Raw genomic sequence first — 25,725 nt, forward strand, 5'->3', positions numbered from 1 at the left:
ACCCTTGTACTACTTCTCCTTTCCCTAGTGAATATTTACCCACCCGCCACGTCAGGGGCGGATCTAGGATTTTTTTTTTGGGGGGGGGGGGTGTACATGAAAGGTTACTCCGATAAACTTGTGGACAAAGAAATACCAAAAATTTAAAGGGAACTGCAACAATTTCTAAGTCGTGGGTAGGTAGTGGACATGGACTTTAATTTAATATAAAATCTGATGAGTTGTATTGAAATTAAAGTCAATTAGAAATATTGATACAAAAAAAGTAATTTTATAAGAACCACCTCGCCATAAAACACAATTAAAAGGTTGTTCACCCTCTACAAAAAAATAATATATTAAATCTTTTCTGCATAATTTTTAGCATTTGCACTTCTGGCGACTATAGCGACTTACTGAAACTTTGTATTGTCAAAAAAAAAAATTAGTACCATATTTTGGTATCATACATTCTTTGGAACTAATTGTTGATTAAACATTAAGTAATAGTTCGTTTGATGGTGTAGCAGGAAAAATAGAACAAAGAAATAGAAATATAATGCTTTCTTATTGTTGCTATTAGCAGCGGATTAAGTCAGAATTTTAAATCTCCCCTTCTTACGAATGAAAATTTTCGCCTCCCAGTTGGCATTTGTGGTAATACGGACAGATCCCCTTGATAAACTTGAATTTAATTTAAATACTTTTTGGGGACATGTGTCATTAATAAAAATCTAATAGAGACTGCAAAAAGTAACTGAAACCTTGTTTCAAACTTGTTTGCAAAAAGAAACAGCCTTAATAACTAAAAACTTACTAAAAACTCGACTATTAAAAACCAAACATAAAAAAATTCGTCCCTAAAAGAACCAGAGCAAGCGGTCCCAACCACAAATCTACTACTATGTCAGGGGGAGGGTGCCCCCTGCATTCGCCACTGCCCCATGTTCTAATTCAACAAAAATCCCCCTTCTTGCCCAAATAAGAGTTTCCACTGAAAGATATAGAAGAACGTTCATCCTTCATATATTTGAAATTTTAAATTACTAACCCTTCGCTCTTATCGCTCCAATTTTAACTTATAGTTTTAAAGCTTATTTTGCAACTGCAAACTTTACAATTCTTGCAAGGTAAACTAAATTGTCATTTTGTTTAAATTTGTTTTCCCGGTTTTAATTTAAGACTTTTTATGGTTTTACTTTTTTACTGATTGCAATTTTATGAGTTTAAACTGGTTTGATATTTATTACTGATTGGCATTCACCATTTTTTTAATTTTTTTATTGAGACTAAAATGTGAATTTGGCCCTTTTGGGCTTGTGATAGCCGTTTTGTAGAAATAAATCTTGTCTTGTCTAAACGAAGATGAGATTGCTAAAGAAATAGCGAAACAACTGCCGACTATTCTATATAAGCTTTAAATTGTTGGTAAAACCAACAATAGTGAAATTAAACTAACCTAAGTAGATACCGTCGGAGCGTTCTGTTGTTTTGGGATGAAAATATCTTTAAAAGTTATCGAACATTCTTTCTCTATAGCAGAAAAGACAATTATCAAGAATTAATAAGGTACAAGTTGTATTAATTGCAACCCAGAATAATTCCCCATCCTAATAATTTTGATAGCAGTAAATCAATGACGTAAAATGAAAGACAAAGAAAAAACTTACATGTGGCGAATCACGAGCTTTTCATAATTCTCAAAAAGGTAAGGCAGATCCACAATCCAGCGTGAGCCTTTTAGAAGGTCTGACCCCAAATTTCTTCCAGAAGTGATAACTTTCAACACAAAAGGGGAATTTGTTCCAATTCCTTCGGAACTTGATTCGTCGTGAACCGAAGCATCCGTTAAGTCTTCTAACATATATTTTGGTAAACGCGGTCTGCCTCTAGCCCGATAATTTAATTTCAACTTTTCACAATGGGCCTGCACATTTGGCAAATGGAGCCCTCGTATATTTCTTTTTTTTTTCCATGTTACTGTGGTCAATAGCAAGAACTATATAAGATCTTTATTAGGGTTCTGACCATTTTTATCGGGGTTCACTTACTAAAGGGTTTTATTGTTTCTTGGAAAGGCCTTGGACTTGAGACTGGTCATTTGACTGCTTTAGTATGGGTAATTTTTATTGGGGTTTATATACCAAGGGGTTGGATTGTTTCTTGGAAAGGCCTTGGACTTGAGACTGGTCATTGACTGCTTTTGTAGTTTGCTTTGGTAGTTCTACAGCAAGACTCGGGTGTTTGCTATAACAAATTTAAATATTCTGGGGACATTTTGTTTCGTTCATTAGTTATTTTGTTTCATTCATTAGTTATTAATTAGCTTGTTTTATATATTTTTAATTCTTATTTCAGTACAAGATTATGCAAAATTGTACTTATACTACAATACATAAATTTGTCCTGAATTTATTTTAATTAAACCAAAACGATAGATCAATATTTTTAAAATAAAACCATTGCTTCTTATTCGGCCCTTGTGCTGTGTTTAATTTATCTCTAGGATTAGACGTAGCTTATCCTTAATTATTTATACAATACAATTTTCTTATATATTCATTAACCGGCAGTTTGGTGTCTGCACCTTACTTCTTCTCTAGACTGTTTAAACAGGTTAGAACTAAATAATGCTTGACTGAATCGCTCCTGAACAATCTGAGTGGTTAGCCCCTTGGTGTAATTTTTGCATTCTTAGATGCTCCGATTACAGCTCAATCTAACCTTTTGAGGGGAAATTTTGATTTCGGAACACAAATATGTAAAGTATTTGAAGGGACTGCAGCCAGGAGGTATATATTATAGAAAAAAGCTTCTTATTGATGAATAGAAAATTTTTTGCTCTATTTTTTGATACCCACAACAACAATGTCAAGCATAGCAATCTAGAATGCAAACCCGAAACAGGTTTTATAATTATTTTGGAATTATAAAAAAAATAATTGTCGGCTTTAAGATTTGATTATGCCAAAATATTCACCAGATTTTTTTACTTCTATTGACATAAAAACCGCCAAAATCACTAATTCAGGAACGTCAGGCAAACTGCAAATGTTTAACATGGGAGGTATAGGAAGATTCTTTCCGAGTCCGTCCAGCCTTAAACAAATCAGCTTGGAATCTACAGACTCTGAAGAAGAATCCTAAGAACCATGTACGCTAAGAACAGACAGGTACGCTTGATTATTTTTTTTTTTCGGTAGTTGGGTTTGGTAATGATAAAAGAATTATTTGACTACCCGAATGGGTACTTGAATAATATACCCACTACCTAATATTCTTTTAATATGTTTCCCTGACGCTCAATCCTAATGAAATATACCGAAGTAAAATAAAAAATTAAGACATTAGAAACAAATTTGGGCTATATATTTGTATATTAGGAGGGGGAGGGTAAAGTATAGTGCGTTTGCATGCCTAATGTGTTAGGTACGATTGTTCTGCATATTATGTAGTAAGAATTGATTTCTAACTTCATACTGTCCAAATACTTTACCCTTCCCTCCCTCTAATGTGCAAATATATAGCCTAAAATATATACTTTCCACTCATTCTGTCACTTCTCTTTGCCTTGTCTCACGCTAAGCTGAAAGAATCTAACGAAAAAAAAGGTTATGTAATGCGTCAATGAATGAACAACTTGAGCGATAGTATATTTTTCATACAAGTACCCGAATAGGAAGTACCGCATAACTCGGGAAAAATTCAGGATTTCTGAAGGTGTATCTCGAGCCCACCCCATACATAGGTGCTGCATAAAAGATACTGTAATGTGTATTTTTTTTTATACTGAAACTGAATGGTATTGTTGCAAGTTCAGGTGCCTCTAATAATGAGTTAGTTGCCTATAAAATGGGGAAAACACCTGATTTTCTCTCCATAAATGTAAGGCAGTTTTTTCTTTCCCAATTTAATGCTCAAAAATTTAAATGCTCAAGAAACAGATTCTACTCCACGCTTCCAAATACATCAAGTGACATCTATAAAACAACCACAAAAGCAAGGAACCAAACAAAGAATTGCTGACGTTTCAGTATTTTACTCCAAAAGCAAATTCGTCCAAATAGTATTCAGCAGATCACCTATAGAATCTCTTGGGTAAATAGCGTTATAAAGCTTTCCCTATTCTAATGAATTCTCAGAATTTCTTACTGAAATTCTGATGCCCACCACTCTCCCCATCCCACCATCAAGAATGTGTGGGGATGTTACTAGCTGCTGCGCCTTAAAAGTGAAGGATCGTTTCTGGACGGTGTAAGACTAACATCACTATGTGTAATTTCTCCTGAATTGCAAGATACTGGTTTATGGAAATTGTGAGACCTAGAATTCCATAACAGTAATGGGCTGTTGCCAAGCTATCTCCTGGTGAGGTCACGCAATCATTAACGTGGGGTTGCGAAAAGAAGGGGTAGCGAAATTGGGTGATAGTTTTTTATGAAAACAATATATAATCATTTGAACAATTATAATCGAATATTTGGATACGTACATACCTGGTGTTGTTCTCAAAAGGCTGAGAATTTTAGCCATTGAAATGTTACGAGCATGATTATACCTTTTTACAGGTAGTATTGGGAAAACGCTCAGCGAATGCTTAGCCCTAAGCTATTACAGGTATTTCGCCTAAATGAGACTGGTCGCTTTCAAAACTAAATCAAAATTTTTAGAATAATGTAATTCTACATTACTGTCAACTTTCAAAAAATAGCTGTGTTGGATGAAAAATATACATTAGGAAAGAAGGTCGACAAAAAGAGTTGAAGGCGGGGGTGATAAAAAAAAATTCCTGGCAAAGAATTTGTACATTTCAATCAATCAGACCATTACACACTCGGATTCGATCTAACTTCGACATAGTAAGTACCGGGTGGACGTTGAAAACCACGTATATGCAGTAGCCTCTATTAAAAGTTTAGTTACAGTGAAAATTTCTAAGAAGATTTCTATTAGAGCAGTGTTTCTGGAACAGAACCTGAATCTTCTAGCTATAAAGAAATACATCAAAGTGGTTTCCTAAAATACAACAAAATATGTTTTCTTTGCTGTGGATTGGCGATATCAAGAAATATCGTCAAATTGAATTTTTATCTGCACTTCTAGGTCACCATCTCCACAGTATAAGACATGGAAAAGGCGTTCCACTTTGGTTTGATCTGTCAGAAATTCCAGAAAATTCGGTGTTGGTGGGAGCTGAGCTTAGATTGTTCCGACAGCATCGTGAGAGTGACTATTTTAGTGAATACGAGGATGAAGATTATGAAGAATATGAATTGCTTCGTGAAGAAGATTTTACAATTCAGGTGTATCAAGTACTCCCATCTTTGGCTGGGACGTAAGTATTCTTTTTAGCAATTTAGCCATTTTTTATGAGAAATATTTAAATGAAATTCTAATAAATACGAATAAGTTTAGTGAGCCAAACTTAAAATAGATAGCATGCAAAGATTTTAAGAAATTATAAAACAAAGTTTTTTTTTCCTTTCTGTTATCTGTCTCTTGTCATTTGTCAATCACTCCTTTAATCCATTTTAACAACAAGCAAAGACAACGAATGTATGAGGAACGTGCTTCGTTATGGGAAAAGAGTGCTTGAAAAATCAATAGAGATGAGACTTAGATTAACGACTCGATTGTGTATTTTTAACATTCGCCTAATCAAACGGTTTGTGGTAACGAACTGTAGTAAGGAGCGACCCGGCTCAATAGTAAAAGAAATTCTAAAAAACGGAATTTTGATGATAAAAGATACTTCAGAAGAATTGGATTTTTATGCTGATTTTAAATATATAAGTTTTATCAAATTTAGTCTTTGTCATCAAAAGCTACGAGCCTGAGAAAATTTGCCTTATTTTGGAAAATAGGGGGAAACACCACCTAAGAGTCATAGAATCTTAACTAAAATCCCACCATCGCATTCAGCGTATCAGAGAACCCTACTGTAAAAGTTTCAAGCTCCTATCTACAAAAATGTGTAACTTCGTATTTTTTGCCTGAAGACCGACACGGGTGCGTTTTTTTTTTTTCAGGGGTCATTGTATCAACCGAGTGGCCCTAGAATATCGCAAAAGAGCTCATTCTAACGGAAATGAAAAGTTCTAGTTTCCCTTTTTAAGTGACCGAAAAAATTGGAGGGCACCTAGGCCCCCTCCGACGCTTATTTTTTCCCAAAGGTGACGGATAAAAATTCTGAGATAGCCATTTTGTTCAGCATAGTCTTAAACCACAATAACTATGTCTTTGGGATGACTTACTCTCCCTCAGTCCCTGGGGGAGGGGCTGCAAGTTACAAGCTTTAACCAGTGTTTACATACAGTAATGGTTACTGGGAGGTGTAAAGACGTTTTTCAGGGGGATTATTTTGGTTTGGGGAGGTCGAGGGGAGGGGGATATGTGGGAAGATCTTTCCTTGGAGGAAGAGAAATTCAATGAATGGGGCGCTGGATTTTCTAGCATTATTATAAAAAAAACAATGAAAAAATAAATATGAAAAAGTTTTTTCAACTGAAAGTAAGGAGCAGCATTAAAACTTAAAACAAACAGAGACTATTACGCATATGAGGGGTTCATCTCCTCCTAAATACCTCGCTCTTTACGCTGAAGTATTTTCAGTAGTTTCAACTATTTATTTTACGGCCTTTCTGATTCAGGGGTCATTCTTAAAGAGTTGGGACAAAAATTTAAGCTTTAGTGTAAAAAGTGAGGTATTAACCAGGGGAAAAACCCCCTCATATACATAATAAAAATATAAGAATATAAAAGTTCGTTACGTAAGTTAATTCGTAAGTTACGTATATTTTTTACTAATAAAAACGTTCGTTAAAAATTTAAAGTTCTAGTTGCCTTTTCAAGTAACCAAAAAATTGGAGGGCAACTAGGCCTCCTCCCCCACCCCTTTTTTCTCAAAATCGTCTGATCAAAACTGAGAGAAAGCCATTTAGTCAAAAAAAGAATTAATATGCAAATTTCATTTTAATAATTAATGTGCGGAGAGCCAAAATCAAACATGCATTAATTCAAAAACGTTCAGAAATCACATTAAAACTTAAAACGAACAGAAATTAATTCTTGTATGAAAAGGGCTGTTCCCTTCTCAACGCTCCACTCCTTACGCTAATTTTTTTTACTGTTTAATAAAGTAGAATTGAGAGAAACAATTGAGAGAAATTTTGATTTGTCAGTAAATGAGAGGCTGATATTTGTTCTTGGCGATAACTATGCCAGTGAATATGAGACTGATAAGTGTTTGTTTTTAACTGATAATAAAATATTTAATAAGCCCTACCTTGCTTATTTAAATTCAGCAAAAGAATCAGTTAGTGTGTATGGCGACATAGTTTTATCAAAACCATAGTAAAAAACAAATTGCCACAATTGTTTTTTTCTTTTTTTAGAGACTACCATTTGGAACTTATACTGAAAGTTAATACCACTGACCATGATGACGGCTCATGGATTCCACTGAATTTAACCAATACAGTAAAGGAATGGATTGAAAATCCTGATTCAAACTTTGGCCTAATGGTTATAGCAAGAGGAATAGAATCCGGTAGCCCAATTCATTACCATAATCTAGCTTAAAATACTGAGCGCTTAATATTTTGATAAATGTAGTGCAAGTCCCGAGAAAAAGAGGTGTTAACGTGGCTCGCTTTCTGCTTTTGATATTTTGAAATATGGAATTGCCCTGATTCTTTCCAAAATGTTGAAAAGTAAACTGAGTAGGTTGAATATCTCTACCGTAGAGCATCAACGATTAAGGTGTATGCTGCCTCCATGACAAGCCAGCAGCTGTTTGTCTGGAATCACTGTCAGCAGTGATTCCATGACAAGCCAGCAGCTGTAACTAGCACCAAAATTATAAGACACCTTTACTTTTAGATTCATTAGTCTCTAATCTATCCATTCACTGAGCCAGAATTATGATAGTGCTTGGAATTTCTCCCATCTAAACTTGCTTAAAAAATTAGAAAATTATCCTTTTTCCGACAATTTCTTATAAACGTTCAAGTTATTTTTAATCTAAAAAAGCCCTCTACGCCAAACTTCAAAAATATGATTTGTTGTATATGTTTGATGTATAGAACTGAGTCACAGCTATGATGCGGTGGCAAAATTTTCTTCTTTCGTTCAGACAGTAAAACAGTACGAGAGCAAAAAAAATAGCACACCAAAAATTTCAAAAACAAGATAAATCTTAAATGATCTGAAATATATGACAAAGCATGTAGCTTTGAAGAACATCAGCTTCATTCAAATTGAAGTCCAAAACAAACATACTTTCCCTGCAAAAAAAACTAGGGTTGATCAAATGCACGTTGCAGGTACAAAGTTGTATTAAAAGTAATTACCAACAATACTATTTCTACCATTATGAAAAAGAAGGTATGTAGCAGTAGCCTAGGTGCCACCACTTTATAAAGCAGGGGATGTAGCATATATGGCAAATCTGAGTTAAAGGTGTTTTTTTTGGTTTTTTTTACAATGAGTTTGGAATCTGATGGCAGTGCAGTGCTGCCAAGTTTCCCCTTGGGCGTAAAAATTACACCTTCTCTTTAAAAAACCATAGAGATCTTGTATCGTCATGACTTGTGGTTTTATTTCTGTGCCTTCTGGGGTTGATGTGCCTGTGCATATTTCCCTATATTGATAACGCGTCTGTTTCTTTTCACACAGTTTATCTAAGGATAATTGCGGGTAACAACGAGCTGGCCCTAGTTTTACTGACACGCTATTTTAATTCAATAAAAGAGAATAAGAATGAGATAATAAGATGAATGGGCTTCTTGATAATATTGATATGATGTTGGCATTAGAGCAGCTGACGTCTCAGCTGTTGGATCTCCACAGTTCCAGAGGAGCCCCACAGACTCTGTAACAAGGGCTGTAAATCAAAGCTTGTGTACACATAGGTTTTGTTATGGAAAAGGGGGACTTGTTTGAATTAGATTTAGGAGTTCATTGTTGGGTCAAAATTTTTGGGGGTTTGTTCTCAAGGTTAGAAAGAACAAACATTTTGTTGTGGGAGGGGATAGCGGGTGGAGAGCCGGTAATTATTCAATAATGTTTCACCCATGATGAATTTGAAACATACAACTTTAATTCGTATGGCCAAGTGGAGCTCAATGTGCAAAAAAATATTGCGGGGTACAACCCCCCTACTCCAGCCTCCCTCAAAAAAGGGAGGCCGAAAATAGGCTTAACAAATTTTCCCCCATTACTTCAAAACTTATATCTAAGTCCTCGAGCTATGGGAGCCCAGATGCAGACGAAAAAATAGAAAAAGAATATACACAGAAGAAAAAAGGCTAGTTTCCCCGAAACAGGTCCCGCCAAAGGGCCAAAGAATATTTTCTTCGGTCACTTCGTATGGTAGGGTGGTTGTGGAGGCTTTTAAGGGGGCTCATTGGCTTAGAAATTCAATTTTCCAGTGGTTTTCTTAAGGATCAGAAGGGATTAGGGGGCAACTTCCAAACTCTTCCAAACTCTTTCCTGCGTATATTTTAAATAGCCATTTTGCCCAGGAACGTTGAAAGATCTAAAAAACATACCTCTAGGGCATATTTGACGTCAAATATGACGTCAAACGCCTCTAGAGCTGCTAGTCATGCCCAGGGCATGAATAACAGCTCTTAGTGATTGTTTGTTATGCAAATTTTCTCAAGCATATATTTTGGAAATAACAGACACACTTGAGTAAATCCATAGACGTTATGTGCACTCAAGTCTTCATTTTATCTTCAAAATTCTGAGAATTATTTGAGGAGTGTTGAAGAGTCTTAGGGAGAGTGTTGAGCGCGGAGTTGCTGACTGGATTTCAAATTTTATTTAGGCAAGGGAAGGGGTATATGGAAAGACGCTTTGTGCTTTAAGAGCATGGAAAGAGTGAATATGTAATGTTTCACGAAAGCTTTGGGGGGTGGAAATGAAATTTTCTGGTACTGTTAGGGGGAAAATGGGGAGGGTGGGTGTAGGGAGCTAATTTTTGTGCTGGGGGAGAAGGAAGTGGCCAAGGAAGATTTGTTTCTGATGCATTTGATACGCTCCGGTTGGAATTATAACCAACGTGCACCTAGGTAGTGACGTACTTCCAGATTATCACAGTGGCGTATCTGCAGTATATCGATGTCACTTTGGTGTATCAAGTTTAAACTTTAAGGGAGAGTTTAGGGGAATGGACAACTATGTACATCCACGTTATGAAAATACTATTTCTGCAATATTTTGGGAAGGGTTCGGTGGATGGAGTTAAAACTTTCAGGAAGCATAGGAATAGGAAGGGTGCCTGAGGGACCAGCTTAAAAAAATGTCTTCAATTAACTAATGCTTTCTATAGTTTAGCCCTATTTTTCAGGATAATCTCTATATACAACCTGGGTCAGCAAAATTAAATTAGTGAAAACAAGATCAAGCTAAATGTATTTTAATCTAGTAATATAGCTAATCTTATAAATTTTCTTTAGTTAATATAGCGAAAGTGTGTTGAGATTAATTCTGCAAGTTCAAATTCTTTTACTTTCTAAAATCTCATTGTCTTCTTCATCATTAGATTATAAGAGGCTCTCTGAGTTGTTTTCATTAAGTTATTACAAATATCATTTAATCTGTAATCTCCCTCATCTGTATACATACCAATAATCTAATAAATATTATTTTTTATTTCTATCATGTTTCTACGACTATCATATCAATATAATAAGATGTTTATTATAATTGAATTTTTATTATACAGTTTATACTTAAAAATAATAAACAACCAGTAAAAACTTTATTTTTAAGGACGTTTTTCTTGATCAGGTCGTGAACTACCCTTGGCTAATGCTGGTGTTGTCAGCACTAAAGGAAAAGATGGATTTCAGCCATTTATGGTAGCATTCTTTCAAAGTCTTCCAGCATTGTCCACGGCACGAATTGAACGAACAAAAAGAGCTGCGAAAAAGCAAGAAAAGAAGACGAAAGACAACCGGAGTTATCCAGATGAAGTATCCAGATACAATCCTTATGCTTACGGTAAGTTTCTGTAATAGAATTTTCATAATTTAAAGAGCCTTTAATATGAGGCTCGCTATCTTAGTGAATTAAGCTTATTCTATGACGTTTTCAAAGTTTCCATACCCCAAAATACTTGAAACCCGATGTACGTCAGTACCCTTTCTAGTCTAATCAAGTTGTAATTCATGTAATGAACCACATCATCAGTTCCTGGAGACCATTTTAAGGCCATTCCTCCAGTATCATTTCTTGTCGTTTCGCCGTCAAGAATCCTTGGAATTGTGCTGTAATCTATCGTACGTTTTCTGAGCATATTGAAACCTACAACGCATCAATCCAAGCTCTTGCTGCAATGTGCTGATTTGGGTGTCATGGCAACCGTGTCACAACTGTTTATCTAACTTATGTAATACCGCAGCTTGAATACATTGCACCTGTTGGGGACACATTTGTCCAGAATACCAACTGCTTATGTGACGAAATTAAAGCTGTTCAGAGAAGAGCAGTAGCAACCATAACTGGACTGTGTTAACCACAGAATACTGCTTCGAAAGCTGGCCAATGCCGGTGTTTGTGGCAATACGCAAGGATTTATTCAATCTTTCCTAACTAGTAGAATGCGAAGTGTGGCCGCTAAGGGTGAAATATCTGGATTTAGAGAAGTGGAACACGGAGTGCCACGAGGATTTCCCCTTGGCCCTTTTTTTTCTGGTATATATTAATGATTTGCGAATCGCTGTTGATGGTCTGGATCCTGAATCGCCTTGTGGAAAGACAGGAAGTGAAATTTTAGTTAAGAAAATTATAGCTATGTTGCAAATGACATGCAATTTACAGTTGAAGCTAAAACTGAAAATCAGCTAATTTTGACAGTGAGTGTCGGTCTTAGTAGACTTTAAATTTGGCTAGAGTTCAATATAATATTTATAAATCTTGGAAAGTCATCATTTATTGTTTACGGTCATCAAAAGAATTATTATCTGTGAGTTCAGGGTTTAACTTAACGTAATCCAATTGTTCCTAGGAATGTTGAAGTTAAGTATTTGGGAATTTTAATCGGTGAAATGTTGTGTTTGCGAAAGCATATTGAGGTGATTACTTTCTAAGATATCCTTTAATGTTGGAATGGAGCAGAAATTGATAAATATGTCTCCGGCTGTGATTATTCGTTTGACCTATTTTCTTCTATTACATCCGTATGTTTTCTTTCCCCGTTTGTCCTCTTCATGTGCTGCAGAATTCAGCCAAGTGGATTCTAAGTCGTGTCCCCAGCTGTGTTTCAGTCACATGGTTGTATGAATAAGTTAGAGGGGTATCAGTGTTTGGTTTTCTTTTCTTCAGTAAAGTAAAACTAATGCATCGGATTATAAATAGTAATCTAGGACCTTACTTTAATATTACGTTTCAGCTAGGAAATCAGGTGTATAATTATTCAACTAGAAACGCTCAGAATGTCTGAACATCGTTAACACGATTCACTTTCCTTGTCAGTATGTAGATAGTGACGAAAACGGCAATGCCTATCCATAACAAACAGAGAAACACACTTAGAAACAATATGGAAAATAATCTCAAGACATTGGAGTTCAATTGTTTCTAAATTGTGTTTCTTTGTTTATTATCGGTATGTAGGACTGCATTGTCGGTTAGCTGTGCCCAGAGACAGTAAACATATTAAAGAATTATTTGAGTTTATGATTCAATTTAAAGGACTTTGTTTTACTATGTATGGTAAAAAAAGGTAAAGGATACGGCATTAGACTTTACAGTCCGTACCGGCGGTGCTGATCTCCGTTTCTTGGCCCTTCAGCCAGGAAGTGCAACGGGGGATTCTCTTTACCCATACTGTGTATGGGTAAAGAGATTACTCTCTTGTTATTTAACGTAGATGACCAAAATGGAATTAGTATTTTTTTTTTCCTATTTAAGTGGTTAGCTGTTATCATTTTTTAATAAGAATTAATATTTTAGAATTAATTTTAAAATAAGATTAGACCCCAAAACAGACCTTTTCAGGTTACTAGGGACAGATTGACTCTTAATTGTTGGATTTTCTATGTTGTCTATTTTGTGTCAGTTTCTTTTGTCTTAATAAGTTTTTTTTTCTCTCTCTCTCTCTCTCTCTCTCTCTCTATATATATATATATATATATATATATATATATATATATATATATATATATATATATATATATATATATATATATATATATATATATATATCTATCTATCTATATATATAAAAATAAGTTGTCTGTCTGTCTGTGGATGTGTGGATCAGGTGACGTCACCTGAAAAAACTGGATCAGGTGACGTCAAAACTGAAAAAACTAAAAAAAGGCAAAAACTACAAAAAAAACTAAAAACTAATAAAAAAAATAAAAAAGCTAAAAAACTAAAAAAAACTAAAAAAAGGCAAAAACTACAAAAAAAACTAAAAACTAATAAAAAAGCTAAAAAACTAAAAAAACTAAAAAAAGGCAAAAACTACAAAAAAAAACTAAAAACTAATAAAAAAAATAAAAAAGCTAAAAAACTAAAAAAACTAAAAAAAGGTAAAAAACTAAAAAAACTAAAAACTAAAAAAACTAAAAAAAAAGGAAAAAACTGAAAAATAAGCTAAAATAAAGGTAAAAACCAATAAAAAATTAAAAAAAAAACTGAAAAAACTAAAAAAAGGCAAAAACTACAAAAAAAAACTAAAAACTAATAAAAAAAGTAAAAAAGCTAAAAAACTAAAAAAACTAAAAAAACTAAAAAAAGGTAAAAAACTAAAAAAAATAAAAAATAAAAAAAAACTAAAAAAAAGGAAAAAACTGAAAAATAAGCTAAAATAAAGGTAAAAACCAATAAAAAACTAAAAAGAAAAAAAGGAAAAAACTAAAAAAAATTTTCATCTAAAAAACTAAAAAAAACTAAAAAAGGTAAAAACTAAAAGAACTAAAAAAGAAAAAAATAAATGACGAAACTCAAAGAGAAAGCGACCAGGACAAAAGGAATGTTCGATTACCAATCAACAAAGCACCGGGACACAGGGAGTATAAATGACGACCAGGACATAAGTAAAAAAAAAACTATCTATATATATAAAAATAAGTTGTCTGTGGATCTGTGGATCAGGTGACGTCACCTGAAAAAACTGGATCAGGTGACGTCAAAACTGAAAAAACTAAAAAAAGGCAAAAACTACAAAAAAAACTAAAAACTAATAAAAAAATAAAAAAGCTAAAAAACTAAAAAAACTAAAAAAAGGCAAAAACTACAAAAAAAACTAAAAACTAATAAAAAAGCTAAAAAACTAAAAAAACTAAAAAAAAGGCAAAAACTACAAAAAAAACTAAAAACTAATAAAAAAAAAAAAAAGCTAAAAAACTAAAAAAACTAAAAAAAGGTAAAAAACTAAAAAAACTAAAAACTAAAAAAAAACTAAAAAAAGGAAAAAACTGAAAAATAAGCTAAAATAAAGGTAATAACCAATAAAAAACTAAAAAAAAACTGAAAAAACTAAAAAAAAGGCAAAAACTACAAAAAAAACTAAAAACTAATAAAAAAAGTAAAAAAGCTAAAAAACTAAAAAAACTAAAAAAACTAAAAAAAGGTAAAAAACTAAAAAAAATAAAAAATAAAAAAAAAATAAAAAAAAAGGAAAAAACTGAAAAATAAGCTAACATAAAGGTAAAAACCAATAAAAAACTAAAAAGAAAAAAAGGAAAAAACTAAAAAAAATTTTCATCTAAAAAACTAAAAAAGGTAAAAACTAAAAGAACTAAAAAAGAAAAAAATAAATGACGACACTCAAAGAGAAAGCGACCAGGACAAAAGGAATGTTCGATTAGCAATCAACAAAGCACCGGGACACAGGGAGTATAAATGACGACCAGGACATAAGTAAAAAAAAAATTAACAAAACTAAAAAGAAGGTAAAAACTACAAAAAAACTAAAAAGAAAAAAAAACTAAAAACTAATAAAAAAACTAAAAAATCTAAAAATCTAAATAAACTAAAAAAGAAAAAAAAAGGAAAAAAATAAAGGAGAAAAACAAAACTAAAAAACGAATGTATATACAGACCGGTACACCGGGATACAAATGACGACCGGGACACAGGGAATATAAATGACGACCGGGACACAGGGACACAACTACAACGGGGACACCGGGGGAAACAGGGGGATATAAATGACGACCGGGACAAAAAAACTAAAAAGAAAAAAAAACTAAAAACTAATAAAAAAACTAAAAAATCCAAAAATCTAAATAAGCTAAAAAAGAAAAAAAAGGAAAAAAATAAAGGAGAAAAACAAAACTATAAAACGAATGTATATACAGACCGGGATAACTATTATGGCGCGTAACGACTTACGCGCGCGGGGGGGCTTGGGGGGGCGCGAAGCGCCCCCACCAACTAGGTGTTGGGGTGGCGCGAAGCGCCACCCCAACAGCTAGTATATATATATATATATATATATATATATATATATATATATATATATATATATATATATATATATATATATCTCAATATGGGATGTTTTAGCTGTGTATATGTTGCATGTAAATTTCGGAAAGAAAAATTCGGAAAAGGATAGTTAATGATTTCCCAATGAGGAGGAGATGCTTCAAGATGTCGGTTATAATGTAGAGGCTCCGATTCGCTGTATTCAGCCCAAAGATTTTTTTTATTGGTGTTGTTTATATGGTGTATACAGATTTAACTTGCAAACATGTTCGCTTTTAATGTGTGTTTTCAAGAAATTGTGCCAAAAGTGGCATGGTTGCTGAGTGTGGTAAAAGTAATTGCCGGCTGCATTCCCGAAAATTGAAAAGTCATACTAGATTCTATTTTCAAGTATTGGAAAATTTAATTTTGATTTTGTTTCTTGTCTGGTGAACTGAATCCAAATATATTCAATTAAAATTAAAATCTATAATAAGTATTCCATCCACGTAGTATTTTGTAAACTCTCTTGCCCTGATAACCAAATTTCAAATATAAGAGGTTGGAACAGCCACCAAATTGCTGCTCAGTGACATGAGGCACATTGACTCTTAGTAAACCCTACCATTTCATCTTAATCACCAGCTACATAAATTCCATAATTAGCTCACATGACCAGGATAAATTTAAATAAAGCCTAATTTGCTTTGCAGAGCAAACTTTTTTCTTAAAAAATCAATTTAATTACCATAATTTACAGTATAGCTACGATTTTGCAATAATTGACGGCTGTGGGGAAATAAGGTCTGGTCCAAAGTGATATACAAAGGATGCTGATCTTGTACAGGGTTAAAATACTTTATTTGAGTTCACCCCCCCGTTCAACCAAATATACCTCTATAGTCCCCTCTTTTCACTATCATCACCATTGGCTACCCTTCTCTTATGTTACTTCTCAAATTAATTCTCTTGATGAAAGCCGTATTTTGTATGCATCCTGCCTTCTGAATCAAGCTTTGTTTAATGAAGAGAAACTTTGATCTCGGTAATTACCGTGGAATTTATTGTGCAAAAATTAGGTCGTTATTGACTATTGTAAAGATTAGGGGGGGGGCTAAACCACGCACAACTGGCTGTAGGTTCAGTAATTAGTCTAAAATACCTATCAGGGTATTGTTGAATGTGATTTCACATCAAGGTGTAATTTTTGCCATTTGACCATAATTTTATTCAATTTAAAACAGGAGAAAACTTATTATCATTACCTTAAATAATGCATAGTTCTTGTAGCTTACGATTGTTCCCTATTTTCAGATTACAACCGAAGGTTTGTGAAAAAAAGCTGTCAGAAGAAAAATTTGTATGTAAATTTCCGTGACTTAGGATGGCAGGTAAGACAAATTTTGAAGTACCAAGGAGACAGTGAATACATGGTCTGACTATTTGAACTGATTAAGTAGGAACAAACATTCATATCTTAAAAAAAGGAAACATCAGATTTCCATTTTTAATGATTTTTATTTCTTATGCAGTTACAAAGTTTTTCGTAGTTGCTGGTGTCAAATTTAATAAAAAGTAATGTTGGTGAAAACTCAAAGTATACAAGTTGGAAACATATGGCACTAAACAAAAATGGCACCCAAATTTGAGAAAACGAAGTTTCCCCTTGAAGGTGTAGTTGTCTTTGAGAACCAACAGATCTTTTATGTTTGAATTTTTACAGACAGAAAGTATTGCCGACCTTGAGTAATTAGTTGTGCTTATTTATTTCATGGTTCAACATGAACCTGAAGAAATTGCGGTAGTGCCCAATAAACTTCATAGTTTTGAAATAACCAAAAGAAAAGTCTTAGAAAATGACAATTTTAGGTATGAATAGATTTCAAGGGGGATTTTATTCTATGTCTTTGGCACTTTAAGTTTGCCCTTCAATCAAATTAAAAGACAGTTTTTCTACGGAAAACTAAAGAGCAAATTTAAGACTTAAGGCGAGAATAAATTGACTTGTACAAGATTTTAAACTTGAAACGAACAGAAATTCCGATGAATGGAGAAATGAAACCTAAAAGGAACATAGACTAGAATGAATAATAAATTGAAATTAAAATGAAAATAAATTACCATAAATAAGTCTGGCGTTCGACCCCAGCCTCCTTAAGTCTTACAATTGGGATAAATGGTATTAGCGCTTTTCTAAAATCCAAGAAAATATTTTGAATACTACGTGTATTCTTATGATAAAGTGAACAATAAAAAAAAATGCTCGCATAATCCTTCTAACCAGTACAATGGGGCCTTCAATCATAGAATTTGAAACTATTGATACAGCTATAGTGTTTCAGCAAGGTACCATATGCTGACATTTCTAAGAAAAGATTTCTATATAGGTTCTCCTTTCTATGGGGTATTTACATTAATTTTTAGGCATTATCCCTAGGGCTATCAAACTTTAATTCTAAAATATTAAACTGTTGCATGATAAGGGGGGTTAAAGAGCTATACTTATGCCTGAAGGTATATTTTGTGAACCTTTCGATCGTTGTGACTATAATGGATCTCTTGAAGTTTTAATCTGATCAAATTTGGTGATGTGGGGCACTTGAAGTGCTGAAATAATGTTAGTTGCCATCCTTTTGGTTTTGGCCCCCTAAGAAGAACAGTATACCTCAGAATTTTCGGTTGAATAAACCCTTTCCCAACTTCATAACCATTCGTTCTATATGATGACTATGATATGAAAATAATACATGAGAGACATCGCTCTTCCCAAAATCAAGGTTAATGTATTTATTATGATGAAGTTTTATAACCAATCTTTTTTATAACCAATCTGCACTGTAACCACACACATATATCATATACGCTGTAATATTATAACCCACTTAGTTTTATTTATTGTTTTCATTTTATATACTGCATAAGAAACTGCACCTGTAAAGATGGGGTGGGAGGATGATACTGATAATTTCAGAAAATCAGTCTAAGAAGTGTGGATATATGTGGAACGGCTTGTATTCTTAAAACTTTCTTCAAAGAATCATTCCATGACAAAAATAAACACTTTCATCAAAAGTTTGAAAATGTGACATTCTCCAAAAAAACACAACGCGTAAGCCATTTTGCTGATTAACCTATCAGGCGTATGCAAATATCATGAATTCTAGGATATTCCAAGAAGGGATCTGTGCAAGCTATTTAATCCTTGCACGGCTGTATCGACTCAAAGGTCTTATATTTATTTTTTTTCAGCTAATTAACCACACTGGCGAACCATAATAAAACAAAATTATAAAAAAAGAGGTAAATCACAGCTGGTGAAAAAAATGCAAATATTTTAGCTAAAACTTTAGCTCAAGTCTCCTCATTGCAGGAAGAAGGAAACAAAAATATTGATGAATACACAGGACAATTTAAAGAATCAAGCCTTTCAATAAATGATTAAGCAGAAGAGGGTCTTAAATAAGCAGGGGAAAGGCAACTCAATTGATTTTCCTGTAATTTTTATTCTTCTTTCTACACTGAGGACAACTCAACAGATATCTCGGCTAACGTATATGCACGTTTCTGTGTCTTTTGGTTATGATTTACCTGTTTTTGTTTCTTTTTAACCAAGCGAAATTATTCCTCCTGTTTCTTGCAGTTAAAGAAATAATCACTAGGACCAGAAAAATCTGCAAAATATTTGTCAATATTTTATTTTAGTTTGAAAAAATTCTTAGACCACACTGCTTTTCCATTTACAAAATTTAAGAGAGAAAAAACAAATATAATTCTGTTCCACTGTTTTGTTTAAATTAAACCCGTTTTTTTCTCTTAAATTTTGTATTATTTTAGTTTAGTACTCATTGATATTCAATGTTGACATATAATCCAATACATCAATATTAATTATTGCACACCACTTCCGAGATCTAAACGAATCATGAGTTTCTTTCCCTGGTTGATGAGCTTATAGAATCGAATGTGATTTGTGCAAAATCTTAAAGAGTCATCTAAATTAGCTATTAACTTCAATTAATAAATAGATAGCATAAAATTATCGTTTGCCATTTAAGAATAATATCATGAGGATTGAAGGAAACTGGAAAACTACTTTTTTTTTCATGATTCAGGGTATTTTTCTTTTTAATGGAGATTTTATTGCTTTTGTCCAATCATAATGCAAACAAAGTCTACTTTTGCTTAATTGTTTCTTAAACAATTTTTACCAGAGCTCAATAGAGAGCTTCCGTTTACAAAAGTGATCTAGTGTTTGCTCTAGGCAATGGATTGTAAATTTCTTTGTTGGCTTAACACTGATGTTTTGAACTTCTACTTTTATGTCTAGAATTTTTGCAAGTCATTTCTCAATGTACATAGATGTCGGTAGACTCTCATTTTGTGGATTTTTTTTTTTTCATTATTTTTTTTTACAGAAAATATAGATATCAGAAAAACATACAATTTGGGGTTTTCTAAGAATTTTAAGACAAAACAAAAGCATCGACACTTTCTTTTTGAAGACGAATTATGGCAAAAATGCTTTAACGGAGGGTTTGAAAATCAACTTTGGAGCTTGTATTTTAAATTTAGCGCAATTTCACCGGTATTCTGCTGCGAGTTTAGCCACGAAATTGACATATTCGTGACATATTCGAAAAAGCCAAAATATTTGGCTTCTCTAAATTTCCAGAGAAAATTTTTACCTTAAATAATTGAAAAGATTATGTAAAACCCAACCAATCACTGATCTGAAAACATTTATGTGATTTTATCTGGCGGGTAACTGAAGCTAGTATTTCTTCGGAGTTTTTATTCATCAAAATTTGGATGCTCACAAGAGAGTACACTTGTTTTTAATATGCTTGAAGCCTGAAGGCAATTGAGAGTTTCTTCGTATAAAGGTTTTGTACAGTCAGTAGATTCTATTAAAATTTGAGGAATTTTGTCCGTAGCTGGACCGTGTTTATCTAAAGGCTGGAGGGTCAGGTTGAAACTTTCAGGGAGTTTTTTTTGGGAGAATCGGTAAGGCACTTTTTTATGTATTTTTTTCAAACGAGCAATTTCAAGGGTAAATTATGCATATGAAACAAAGCTTCTAAAACCAGGGGAAACAAGTTGGCAGATTCTTGTGTTAGCTTTACAAACTAGGTTGTTAATATAACCTTTAGTTAACTCTGTTTCACTTGAATCTCAAGACGTAGGACTCATTCAGTATTCAGTAATAAAGTTAACCAAGTTCATTCCTCGTCATTTCATAGTACTTTTGCCCCAAACAAAAGATTCAAAAGTCAATATGTTTGGGGAGGGGCAATAGGTCTGATTGACTAGCTGGTCGTTTTTACTGGCTAAGTTTGACATTTTGGTACAAATAGTTAAAAACGAAAATAAAATTGTGTTGAAAGTCAACAAAACCGGGGTGAAACCATGATGTAATTCCGTTATCCCCATCTTTTTCCAACTGGTGGAAGACATCGGATAGGATGTCTCCACTCCCTTTAATGTGTTTTTGTCATACTGGATTTGGAAAATTGATCTTGCTGGCCTTGTGAAACTATAACCGGAAATAATGATTCAGGTTTAATCACTTAAATTTCGGAAGTCGACAGGTTCTTGCATTGATCAATTTAAATATTGTACCTATGATTAATTTTAATATTGATTAATTCAAGATAAATATTGATTCATGATGATGATTCATGATTGATTATTGATGATGATTTATGATAAATATTGATTCAAATGTTGATCATTTAAATATTGATTCAATGTTTAAATATTGTCTAAATACTGTTTTAAACCACTAAAATTTGATGTTTGGTCCAGTACAGTTGTTTTTCTTTTAGGAATGGATAATTGCACCAGAAGGCTATGCTGCATTTTATTGCAATGGAGACTGCTCTTTCCCCCTAAATGCTCACATGAATGCAACAAATCATGCTATTGTCCAAACTCTAGTACATCTTTTAAATCCATCTCGAGTTCCAAGACCTTGCTGCGCCCCAACAAAACTAAGCTCGATATCTGTACTGTATTTTGATGATAGCTCCAATGTAATATTGAAGAAGTATAGGAACATGGTTGTCAAAAGCTGTGGGTGTCACTAAAGCAACTGGTTTTTGAGTCAAGTGCTGAGTATTTAGGAAAACACGAGATTGATTTACGATTAGTCCTTTTGAGCGAAAGCTTTAAAAGAATTTTATATTTTGACCTTTTCATATATAAATTTTGTATTTTAATTTTTTTATGTGTTTCCATCTATGTATAATTACTGGAGAATGAGAGCAACTCGAGGAATATATAAATATAATAAGATAAATGAGAACTATCGTCAGTCGGTAATTTTAATTATAATACTTAGAAATTCATTATCTGCATTGAGTGTTTCGAACGACCTAATCACGTGGAAAAGGCTTTTCTTTTTCAAAAGTAGAGGTAATTATCAAAAGAAAAACTACTTGCGAATATGAGCCTTGGGACATGTGTGTCCTTGATCACTCCCCAAAAGAACCTCCCTCTGTGGCTTGAACGATTACATAATTACTATTGTTATGATTGAAACTTATGTGTCCTTTACCATGGCTGTCTTAACTATTGCTCATAGACGAACTGAATTAATTCTAAGGAGAGCACTGACAAACCAGCGTCCCTTTAAATATAAATATCCATGGAAATTAAAATGACCAATCTTGTTTAGATGTTTTTTATTAAATGGGGGACAGTATTAGCATATTATTTTCTTAACCTCAATTGTATCTCTCAAATTCTGTCAGTAAATGGATAATAGTTTATGTAACTGTCTTGACAAGCCTTAAAGGTGCATCTCGAGATCAACGAAGAAATTAGGCTGATGAAGCAGAGTGATATTAATAACAAAAATTGATTTTTAAGAAGAAACTGAAAGTAGAGTCAGATGGGGAGAGAGTATACACAGTGGCGTCGTTTTTTCAATTTTTTCAAAGAAAATAAAAAAAAATTGGGTAAAAATACAAAAAAAAGATATTGTCAAAAGCTAGGGTGTGGCAAGAAATCTAGGAAAGAGGTAAAGACCCCCCCCCCTCCAAATTTACACTACTGAGGATGCACCAGTGTGTAAACCATAGCTAGTTAAATACTGCGACGATCTCGTTGCGGAAAAAAAAATAATTGTAACTTTAAGGCACTGCTCGTCATTTTTCTTGCTCAATATCACACCAAGCAAAACATTAACGACTCGGGAAAATTTTATTGAAAATGACAAAAAAAACATCGTTTAAAGCAAGATTTTGGCTCGGAAGACTTCTGGGTCAGTTGCATAAAGGATGATAACGGATAGAGCTATGTAACCAATATACACAATTAAAGAAAGAAAGACAGAGAAAACGAAATAAAAGAAAAATGAATAATACACATAAATATTTTACTCTAGAATCCAGCTAAAGCAAAAAATCATTTAAATTGGATTAAAGGAAAAAAGTTAAAAAAATAAAATTAACTATCGATATGTTAACATGAGGTTTTAGACCTGTGAGGTAAGTATGGGTAGCGAATTTCCATTTTATACAGATTCAATTGCTCAATCAATAATTTCACACTGTCTAAGATATCAGATATGAGTGATTCCAGCTCGATGCTTGTGCTACCAGATTGTCCATTAATTACTTAATCGCTCACGAATTTTTATGCTGTCATATTAACACCGATTCAAATTAAAGGACATTTCCACATCCACACTCTTGTTTTTGTCCTTTGACACGAGTAAAAAAAAACTTCGTACTTGAAGTGGCGCTGGGTAATTCAATTCACTATGTAAGTTGAGATACCAACTTCCAAAGTAAAAGTGTTCATATTTTTACGTCCACGCTCCAGATTTTCTCTATTTCTTGCAATGAAGAATCCGACTTCAGAGGCATCCTAATATGATTCATGAACTATAGTAGCTCTAAATAATTAATTTATTGAGCATTGCTAGGCTATTTCTCTGTCTTTGTCTCGCTTTCTCCCTCCCTCTCTCTCTCTCTCTCTCTCTCTCTCTCTCTCTCTCTCTCTCTCGCTCGCTCTTTCCCTTTCTTTTATCCTTGCAACAGGATAACACAAATTTCAGGCCTCAGTACCCACCCACAATCTTTACATTTCCATTATATAGCACAAGCTTATTTCTAAACACATTCATGTCGCAGTTATTATAATGCAAGGCCATTTGTTAGAGCTCTGCTCCCTTTTTTGGTAATTTTAGGTTCTTGTATAAAATAATGACTGATTTACATAGATTTCTTCTATCTTTTCTGTCAATTTGCATCACATTGATTCAGGGTCACTCCCAGGGTTGGTGAAGCCCGGGACAGCAATAATCACGGTGTCCCTTTCACAACTCAATCATAGATAACAAGACCCACAAGCCCTAGCCGTGGCGTTCCCCCATCCACGGCGCCCCCGAAGCAATGGCAACGGGGCCGCTTTACCCTGCCACCCCTTCGCCCTTTGAACGGCCCTGCACTGATTGCACTGTCCACGACTGGTACATTACTAAGGCTCTTATTAATCGCACTTAGGTAAAAGGCAAATAAAGGCCTTGCAATAATAAAAAAAAATTCTGGTAAGCAGCTCGCTTATTATATATTAAAATAAAGAGACATAAAGAATAATAAAGAGCCTTTAGAACCTTTAATGGCGCATAAGACATCAAATCGATGTTTAAATATATGTTTTTCAACGGAGAGAAGTGGCGAGCTTGTCGGCCAACAATTGAAAAATTGATTTTTATCATGTCTAATACTAACATTCTTACGTTTGAATTTTGCAAATCTGTAGAGTGTATTTTGATCCTATATATAGTTTGCCCGTGTTTCTTATGGTATTAACTATAGTGTATATAAAAGATTCACAATGTTTTGTTCGTAATGTAGGGGGTTGGACAAAAATAAAAGAAAACGAATTTTGCCGAATAGTTTGGGTAAGAACCTCCCAGGAAGTCGAGACAATTTAGGACTTCTGAAGATGGAGGGGTCGAGCCCACTCTGTGTACGGCCCTACAGAAACACTTGCAGTCTATGTACAAGGTTGGGAATGAGCATAGTATTTTCAGTCTATAACATTAAGTTCATTATCCTTACTTCACAAAACAATACATGTTTTTCAGGAACGTTTGTTTTTCGATGAATAAAAATCTGTTTTTACTCGGTCGACTTCGCGTGAAAAAGCCATACAGTGGCTTATAAATCGCCTACTGACTAGCAGAAACTAAAAGACTACTGTAACAAAAGAGAGCTGTTTAAGGGTCGTTTAAAAGCTTATATTTATTCCTAATCGCTTTTTATAAATTTGACTTGATAGCACATTCCCACAAAGTGCATTTTCGGTTGTTTCCCCCCATTTTTTCTTGAAATGAGAAAAGTGCCTTTTCCAATGAAATGACCAAAAAGAGGGTTTACAAAACCCAGGGAGGAGCAAAAAACTAAGGGGGCAAGGACGCCCTTCCCCTCAATTACCACCGTTAGAACTAGCACAAAAAGTTCATCGCAGATTAAGTGTAAAGGTTCAATTCAAAACTGTTGATTATTCAAACTTAATTTTTGGTAGATTTTTAGTTGAAAAGTTTTTAGTTTCAGTTAATTGTTAGTTTCAGTTATGTGTTGTTTTTAGTGATATATGGCAAAAAAATCCAAGCTGGAATCAAACGCATGATAATCTAATTTGAAGTCTAACGCTGTATTAACAGAACCACGACTCTAATAATGTAATTTAATATATTGGTGTTTACAGGACTTTAATTGCGTAGCTTATTAAGGGGTTTTGGAGAAGTAACATCCGAGAGGTGTTCTTGCAAACCTCCAATCAAAAGTTTTGGACCATAATCATTACAATGATACCGTTTTACACTTCTAAGATTTTTCGCTTAAGAAGTGGCACCTAAAGTGTTGTTTTCAGTGCTATATCTCACTTATGAATGGTAGAACTGATAAAAAGGCGCGTAAATATGAACAAAGGTTTTCAAATGAGCCATTAAACATAACTCTAAGGAGTTCTGGTAGCCCGCTAGCCCCAATTTTTCCACTTGAGACATGGCACCAAAAGTGGCTTTTTTAGTGCTATTTGAAACTTACAGATGGTGGAACTTATAGGAAGAACGTAGATATGAGCAACAATTTTTATGTGAGCCATCAAAAATTTATATAAGACATTCTGATAGCCAGCTAGTCCCACCCCTTAAGAAACGGCATAAAACGGCCTTTGTCGTGCCATATGGCTCTTGCAGAGGGCAGAATTTATATAAACCACGTACTCATGAAATAACTTATGAATAAGCTCTTAAGCATCTCTCTATGATGTTCTCGCAACTCACTAGACCTGGGAAAAAAG

The 25,725-nt window shown here is 33.7% G+C and overlaps 1 protein-coding gene across 1 annotated transcript in view; it reads left to right on the forward strand.

The window, feature by feature from the left end:
- Positions 1 to 21,626, forward strand: part of LOC136036149 (protein 60A-like) — a 34,577-nt gene extending 12,951 nt beyond the window's left edge. Inside the window, exons 2-6 of the mRNA XM_065718189.1 lie at positions 5,083 to 5,314; positions 7,374 to 7,528; positions 10,777 to 10,989; positions 16,723 to 16,799; positions 21,234 to 21,626. Of these exons, the coding sequence (XP_065574261.1) occupies positions 5,083 to 5,314; positions 7,374 to 7,528; positions 10,777 to 10,989; positions 16,723 to 16,799; positions 21,234 to 21,494 (938 nt within the window). The 3' untranslated portion in view covers positions 21,495 to 21,626. The remainder of the gene's footprint in view (positions 1 to 5,082; positions 5,315 to 7,373; positions 7,529 to 10,776; positions 10,990 to 16,722; positions 16,800 to 21,233) is intronic.
- The last annotated feature ends 4,099 nt before the right edge of the window (positions 21,627 to 25,725 follow it).

The sequence above is a fragment of the Artemia franciscana genome, chromosome 15 (assembly GCF_032884065.1).
Source record: "Artemia franciscana chromosome 15, ASM3288406v1, whole genome shotgun sequence".
Taxonomy (NCBI): domain Eukaryota; kingdom Metazoa; phylum Arthropoda; class Branchiopoda; order Anostraca; family Artemiidae; genus Artemia; species Artemia franciscana.